The sequence below is a fragment of the Poecilia reticulata genome, linkage group LG4 (genome assembly GCF_000633615.1).
Source record: "Poecilia reticulata strain Guanapo linkage group LG4, Guppy_female_1.0+MT, whole genome shotgun sequence".
NCBI lineage: Eukaryota > Metazoa > Chordata > Actinopteri > Cyprinodontiformes > Poeciliidae > Poecilia > Poecilia reticulata.
In genome coordinates, this window is record NC_024334.1 from 23,275,304 (window position 1) to 23,283,997 (window position 8,694).

The 8,694-nt window shown below is 35.5% G+C and overlaps 1 protein-coding gene across 6 annotated transcripts in view; it reads left to right on the forward strand.

Annotated features, from left to right (window-relative positions):
- unc13a (unc-13 homolog A (C. elegans)) overlaps nt 1-8,694 on the forward strand; it is a 52,221-nt gene that overhangs the window by 20,946 nt on the left and 22,581 nt on the right. For all 6 annotated transcript variants that reach the window (XM_008407155.2, XM_008407156.2, XM_008407159.2 and 3 more), the window contains 3 exons: nt 128-297; nt 1,710-1,825; nt 8,478-8,641. In XM_008407155.2, the coding sequence (XP_008405377.1) occupies nt 128-297; nt 1,710-1,825; nt 8,478-8,641 (450 nt within the window). The remainder of the gene's footprint in view (nt 1-127; nt 298-1,709; nt 1,826-8,477; nt 8,642-8,694) is intronic.

Here is an 8,694-nt window from a genome sequence, read left to right on the forward strand (position 1 = left end):
ATCAATCAGGTTTAACCATCTCAAGTTTATTTTAGTCTTATTTTTTCTTTGGAGGTCGTCCGGCATGAGCCATGATATCACTGAACTGTTGATGCATGCAGTTTAATCTCTTGTTCCACATTTCTAGTGAATGTCACAACTCCTCAGACCGCATCAAGGTGCGAGTGTGGGATGAAGACGATGATATTAAGTCTCGTGTGAAGCAAAAGTTCAAGCGAGAGTCGGACGACTTCCTCGGTCAAACCATCATTGAAGTCCGCACTCTGAGTGGAGAGATGGACGTCTGGTATAATCTTGGTATGCTCTATTTTTTTGTTCCTGCTTGCTTAAAGCGCAATGATTTCACAGTTTCTGGGTTATCTTGCAAAGCAGAAGCTGCAAGGGTCACCTAATTGTTACAATTGTAGAACAGTGACGTGCGGTGAGGTTCAATGCTGGTGAGCCACTAACTTACAATTATAGACACCATGCATGTTATTGGACGTACGGAAATTTCGCCCAGGCATACAACGCTGGGGGGCAAAAAGACTCATCTTTTACATGTCATCCATAGCCGCGTTAACTCAGTGAAACTTAGAAATGTAGGTATTAATTTTGTTATATGATCCACAGCAAAGGGAAAGAGCTAGAAAGCACTTTCTCGCTCTGTATCCACCAAGCTACAAGCAGACTCGTTGCCATAGCAACTGATAACAATGCCACTTCATGTTTTAGGATTTAACACCAAAAAAAGTAGATTAGCTACCGCTTCTACTTTACTGAATTACTTGGACATACAAACTGTAGCCCACAAAACGCACATTTCATTAAAAACTAAATAAGAACATCTTATTGCTGTCTTACCTTTACTTATCAATGAAATCCATGCACCGCTAATTCTGCACAAWMWTWTCYRYTCMKYYWAAGWMTCGTCAAACTGTCTCGAAGCAAAACTTTCAGCTCCGGTGTTGGTCTTTCTTTAGTTATCATCTCCTGCTTCAATTGAAAATCCACTTTAGAAAACTGTTTAAGTGTAGAAATGTAGTCTTTCATTTTGACGTCGGAAGAGAGAAGAAAACAAATATGTCGCTGTACTTTACTTATTTACTGTATGGCTAGCTCCACGTGTCTTACTCCGCAGTTGTGCAGTCACAATGTCTGGGATCATGAGCGCCCCCTGCCATGAGGCAAGAGAACTGCCTGCCTCACCTCAAGACGGTTCTCTGCTGTTTCTCATCGCTCCTCCGCACACAAAACACGATACACACAGTTGGAGACAAAAAAACACTGTAAATTTTAGACATAAGATAGATTATGGAAAATCAGTCCATATATTAAATGTTTTTTTGCCATTTTATTGCCGGCGTACAGACAGGACGAACATGCTCCCATAGAACGGCAGCCAGTGCAGTTAGCAAGAGGTTGCGTAATCCCAAGTGAGGCTCAGCTCACTGCTGCCTCACCGGCTTCGCTTCCGAGCATTTGAATGGGAAAATACGAAAATCCAGCGATTTTGAAGAAAAAAATAATCAGAATTGGTTAAGGTAAGTAAAAAATAGGTACAAACCACAGGGTGAAAATAGCAATATAACGATTTTATTATTATATATTATTTTTTCATGATGACAGGTGAGGATCTGCCTCACCTGCTTCCCCTGACCGCATGTCACTGTTTTAGAAATTTCAGGATGAAGTTGAGTGATGGTCTTTATGTTTTGTGCACTTTGCAGACAAACGTACGGACAAATCAGCCGTGTCTGGGGCTATCCGAATGCGCATTAATGTGGAAATTAAAGGAGAAGAAACAGTCGCTCCATATCACGTACAGTACACCTGTCTGCATGAGGTAATGCTTATCTTTAAAAAACCCAACTTTTCTATTGCTGTAGCAAAATTTCACACTGAAAAATTAAGAAAACTCAATCTTTACATTGAGAAAATGTATTCAGTTGGGGAAAAACAAAATCACCAGTATCACACTGGTTAAAAGTGCAATGGTACCTTCAACAATATATATTAAATATTAAATTCAACACAAGTGAAGAATTTTTAATTTATACTTTTCTTTTTTAAGTTGATGTGCTTGTCTTTTTGTTTTCTGGAGATTATATCAAGGCACATTAGTTTTAGCAACCCTTCAAAACGGGAAAGACAGCAGAACATGCTCTTCAGGAAAGACCCACATATGCTGATCTTTGTTAGTAAGAAAAGGGTTACAAGATGGTACAAAAACTTTGACATAGCCAATGAGAGCAGTTATAAAGCTTAAAATAATCTGAAATATGATTAGGAACCTGTGATTACAATAAGAGAGATAACATGGCAATGGTCATGTTATTTTTTCCGGATTAAAATTCTGTGGAGTATTATTTTCTCTAAAGAAACTAGTCCCTCTCCTACAAAGCGAAGATCGACACTTTTATGTTCTGACTGAAAAAAAAAACAGTCAATAAATGATCAGCGTTTTGGAGATTTTGCATTTCTGTGGATTATTTTGGTCCAATAATGAGCTCTTGAGATGTTTTTAGTGTATTCACTATTCCTGTCATTTCCTCATACTTCCTCTCTCTAAAAATACCATAGAAACCTAATTTTAACTTTTCCAAGTGAGGATTCATATTTACTGTCGCAAAACCAAACATCCCTTTTATCTCGTACTTAACACTTCCCTACAGCCTCCAGCTACGTCTTTCACCTACATCCCTCTTTTTACTGCATTTTAACCACCTGTCTGCCTTACTCTCTCCCACACAACAACTTGTGACGTTTCAGCAGATTTTCATTCCTTAAGACTATATGGTCTTGTTTATCTGCATCGTACCTGGATAAGATGCTTTAAAATCATTGGAAAAGATTCCCTTTATCAGTAAAGTTTCCAAAAAAATGTGTGTGTTTTTGTTTCTGACATTTCTTGGTTTGTTCAATTGCAAACTACTGAAAAAAGGACAGAAATATTTCAAGGAACAGGATGAAAAACTAGAGGAATTAAAGGGTGACAAAAATCAAGATAAGAGAGAGTTGATCTGAGTAAAAGTGTTGGGACAAAGAAAAGTTTGGAGATGACTGAGAGACAAAGAACTGGTGGAGAAGTGAGTCACCATGGGTCTGAAACTGAATCTGTTATGATCCCCACCATTGGAAGGTGTGGGAGGAAAGTTTCTCACTAGTGATCCAGCTGCAGTGTTAAAGACCTAGAGACAGAGACACAGAGCCGGAGARAACTGAAGAAACTAACTTTGACTAACTGTGGTATGTAAAGACATGAACAATTTGCGAGCTCAAAGCAAGACGCCAGAGAGCACCAAACTAGTTTTTTATTAGACAATTAATTTCATTTCACATAATTATCGCGGWAGAAGCCATTTGTTTGTTAAATACTTAATGAAACATATTTACCRTGTTTGTCGTGAATGACGTATATATGCAGGTAATTAGTCCAAATTTRTCGTTTATTGAACGTTCAGAAACTACAGCGGCTGTGATGCGCCAAGGCAAAGGTAAACAAAGGTAAAACAAATCGAACAGGAGATCAACTCAAAACCACTGCACATTTTTACTCTTTCTCTCCCTTTGTCATTAAAGCACACCCGTTGCCATGGGAACCGCTACGAGCGGAGCTCCTCGACCCGAGCAGAGATTATGTTAAAAACATAACATTCAGTCCGTTACGATATTAGGTTTTCAACCTTGATATTTATKTTGCGATTATTAATTAGCGCTCCCCTGAACACAGCCGTGGTTGATTAGTTAATTTTAAACTCCTGCTCTGCTAGTTATTTTGGTAATGGAACTGAAATGTACAGAATTGCGCAACACCCTGTTGAAACAATAATTACTGAGATTATTGTGTTGGGTCATTCATTCAACACTTTTTGTTGATTAATTTCTTGTTCTTTAATAAAGTTAAAGAACTTTTTTATTAATAATAATAATAATATTATTATTATTATTATTATTATTATTATTATTATTATTATTATTATTATTATATATAATAATAGTACTATTATTATAATAATTATAGCACTATTATACTATAATAATAATAATTATTATTATTAATAATAATCATAATAACACTATTATTATACTATTAATATTAAATAATAATATAATATATAATAGTATATGTATTATTATTAATATGTATTACATATAATAAGAACAATAGTACTAATAATAGTACTATTATGATTATTAAAAACAATAGCAATAATACTTTATTATAATTTAATGCTTTTATTGCTATCTTTTGTAATAATCATAATAGTACTATTATAATTACTAAAAACAATAGCAATAATAACAATATTAATAACAGTGTTATTATAATTCAATTTAATTTCATACAGTTCAGAAACAGTATGAAATGGGGGGAAAATTATAATTGAATAATATAATTAATAATAATATTAAATTATGTTATTAGAATTTAATGTTATTGCTGTTGTTTTTTAATAACAATAGTACTATTATAAACAACAATAGCAATAATAACAGTAATTTTTAATAACTTTATATAATCTTACTATCATTAGAAATAGTAACTATAATAATTATTAATATAAGTAATACTAATTATAATTATCAATATAAGTAATACTAATTCTGATTTTTTATATTGATAATGATTTATTATTATTGTTATTAACAATAATTATGATTAATTATAATAATAATTTTAGTATAATACTTAGCAATATAATAACTATTATATTGTTAAAATATAATAGTTATAACATTATTATATATAATATATAATGATATTATATATAATATATAATGATATTATATATAATTATATAATATAATTATATATAATTATATTATATATAATTAATATAATTGTAAAATAATTAATTATTATATAATAATTAATTATATAATTAATTATTATATAATTGTATATTGATTAAAATATTAATATTCATATTATGACTGCTATTATTATTAAAAACAATGGCAATCATAATGTTAAATTATAACTTTATTATATTGCTAATACTATTATTATCAATAGTGATAATAATTTTCAATATAATAAATAATAATTTGATCATTATTATTATTTATTATATTGATTAACAATTATTTTTATTATTAGTTATTATTACTACTAATAATAATAATTATTATAAACAACTTTATATTATGTTATAAAGTTGTTTATTATTATTATTATTATTATTATTATTATCATAATTATTATAATTAATAATTATTATGATAGGCCAGCACACATAGTCCCTGATAGGTGTGCTGATCTCTTTGAGATGGGTCAAATCGTTCTCTAAGCCAGATCTCTTTTGGGTACGATCTTCAAAAATTGCTTTTGTTAGCGCAGAAGTTGAGTTTTTACACTCTGCAGTCTTTTTTCCATCACCAACTTCCCCAGCCGGGGAAGTTTACTCTTTGAGAATGGCCAAACCGTTCCCAAGGACAGATATCTTTTGGGTACGGTCTTCCAATGTTGCTTTTGTTAGCTCAGAAGTTGAGTTTTTACACTCAGTAGTCTTTTTTGCATCACCAACTTCCCCAGCCGGGGAAGTTTCTTGTTTGAGAATGGCCAAATTGTTCTTGAGGCCAGATCTCTCTTTGTGGGTCGGGTCTTGTAAACTCCCACAATGGCCTGATGAGCCCATCAGGCCAGCAAACTTTCCCATCCGGGAAAGTCTTTTTTTTATCACCAATTTCCTAATTGGTAATAAAGATTCTTCTTTGAGAATGGCCAAATCGTTCTTGAGGCCAGATCTCTCTTCGTGGGTCGGGTCTTGTAAACTCCCACAATGGCCTGATGAGCCCATCAGGCCAGCAAACTTTCCCGGAAGTTTGCTTGGAAAGTTTGACAAAGGTTACTTAAAACCTTTGTCAAACACCTTGCAAAAATCTTAACAAGCTGTCAGTTAAGATAATGCAGGATATTTTCGCTCATATTTTAYGTAGCCTATGTCAGTAGGTCTTCGTACACCGTAGATGTTCTGTTCTTTTGCTCTTCTCTGTAGCACACAGGTGAGGGTTTCAGAGTCCTTTCTCTTCTCAAGCATCAAACTTTTCAAAGCTTGCTCTCTGTACTTGGCCAATTCAGCCTCAAGGACAGATCTCTTTAGGGTAAGGTCTTCCAAAATCGCTTTTGATAGCGCAGTTGAGTTTTTACACTCAGCAGTCTCACAGCAAACTTTCCCAGCCGGGAAAGTTTGCTGTGAATTTTCCGTGGTTTTATTCCTTGTCGATGAAGGATTGAATAGATAGTCATCGAACTCATCGTACTGAGTCGTATCGTTCTTCTGACTGGTTATCTCGAATGTGCAAACTTTCCCAGCCGGGAAAGTTTGCTGTGAGTTCTCCATGGTTTTATTCCTTGTTGATGAAGGATTGAATAGATAGTCATCGAACTCATCGAACTCAGTCGTGTCGTCCTTATGACTAGTTATATCAAAGGTGATCCTTGGAAGCAGTGTGTTAAAAATATTCCTCATTCCAGTGTTGATTAAATATGCAGCACCGAAAGTGAGGGGAGACAACAAAACCTGCGCCATACTTAAAATCTTGGTCAAACACGTTGCAAAGAGTCAATGAACTGCTTTGAAATGACCTCCTGTTTTGAGATCCAAGCATTTAGAACCTCAGATGTTCTTTCATCTATGACATAGATCTATGTGAGGTCATAGCTACAACGAGTCACTGTAGTTCTGGGGGAATGTCTTGCTTCTGATCGTTGCTATGGAAACGGTCAGATCAGTTCTGCATGACTTAAGCTATTAATCCTTTTAACTGCATCACTTAATCATTTTAGGCGCCATGACGAACTTCAGAAAGGTATAGTTCAGGAGGCTAGGGATTAAAACTATGAAAAAACATAGTCACCTACAAATCATAGTGCAGCAAATAGAGCGGCTTCTCCCGTCGTCTCTCATCCACCGCCTTTTCTTTTTGTTACGTCTTTTATCTCTTAAGATGACTCCACAAACTATCACTATTGCTTCTACATCGTCATCCGTGTTTGATCATTTTAAATTCACGCTATGTTGGGGGTTTTATTGAATTATCCTCTGGAATCGGGATGTTCGTGAGTGGAATCGGTTCGTGTTGCTTCTGCCTTGGACACACAAACCAATCGAACCTGTTGTACTTATATCCGCTCTGTGGTCACAGAGGTTTGGAGAATCGGCCGACAATTCATAAATCTTGCCATCTAAACCAGACTTAAGACTCACAAGCTTTACTCATCTCTTCACGACCACTGCCCAAACTCTCTGACTCTGGTCGCTATGGTAACGTTTATATATCCCTTCTAAATAATATACAGAAGCGGCACAAAAATGAACGTTTTACTTTCGGGAAAATTTTAACTCACAATAATGACTAACGGGAGCCCTGAGCTTGTTTCTCTGCAACAAGATGGTCCCATCAGGGAGTGATGAGCGACAATAACACCCGAGGTGTGTTGCTTGAGCACAGCGTGCTTGGTCTCTACGTGGCAAAGCAGCTTGAAGCTTCATTGCCTTATTAGGAGCCGGTCCGCATGTTACGCAGAGCGGGCTTGTAATGTGGGACTCACCTACCGGTCCGGGATAAATCCATTCTCCTGTCTCTTCTCTGGGCCTTTTTCCCTTTGAAAAAAAACTTTCCAAAGACATCTGATCTGTTTCTTACTCATTTTGCTGCTTGTGGGTTCAATGTTGGCACCCAAGTAACCGAGACTTCCAATGATTCACTTCCTGCTAAAGAGCCCCCTGGTGGTTTAAGAAAAATCCACATATAAACGGCTCATAGTCCGGAAAATACGGTAAATGATAAAATATCTGAATGCTCTCTGGTATTGTTCAGGGGGCCAGACCAAATGTGGAGGCGGGCCGGACCCGGCCCGCGGGCCGTAGTTTGGAGACCCCTGATGTAGACCTTTCTCACACTCATGGCTGGGAAACACAGCGGTTTTGATAATAAGGTCATACAATGTTTTAAGCTGATAAATTATTAAATATGAACAGATTCGCAATAGCATGGTATTTAAATTCTGGAGAGGGAAGGGCGCTGAGCAGGGGGGGCGCGAAAAAATTATGATCCTTAGGGGGGGCATGACAGAAAATAGAGAAATACTGTATTAGGTGAACCTTAAATGACATATGATCATACTTGTTGCTCCACATAAGTTCTCATAAACTCACCCTGAGTGTGTTTCAGTGGTATAACATTTTATGGTCTGCACAGCAGCTTCTGCTGGCCTCTTAATGTAGTTTCATGGTGCTTCATACATTATAACCAACAGACATAAAGGACTGAGAGCTTGCACTATGCTACCTATACAGTTTAATGTGTACGAAACCTAATTACGCCTCTGTAATCTGAGATGACTCACTGAGATGTGAAAAAATTGATTGAATTACTTTTCATTCATTTCAAACCTCTGTACTATATATTTCCTATTTTCATCTTTGTTTCTTATTGTTTTTCTTCTTCCACCTCTCATTTACTTTGTTTCTGTATTTTTTTTTCTGTAGAATCTCTTTCATTATGTAACAGATATCCAGAATAATGGTGTGGTGAAGATTCCTGATGCAAAAGGGGATGATGCTTGGAAAGTTTATTTTGAGGAAACTCCACAAGAAATAGTAGATGAGTTTGCCATGCGTTACGGAGTGGAGTCCATCTACCAAGCCATGACGTACGAAGTTAAAGATCTCCAAATATCTATCTATATCTTGATATATATATATA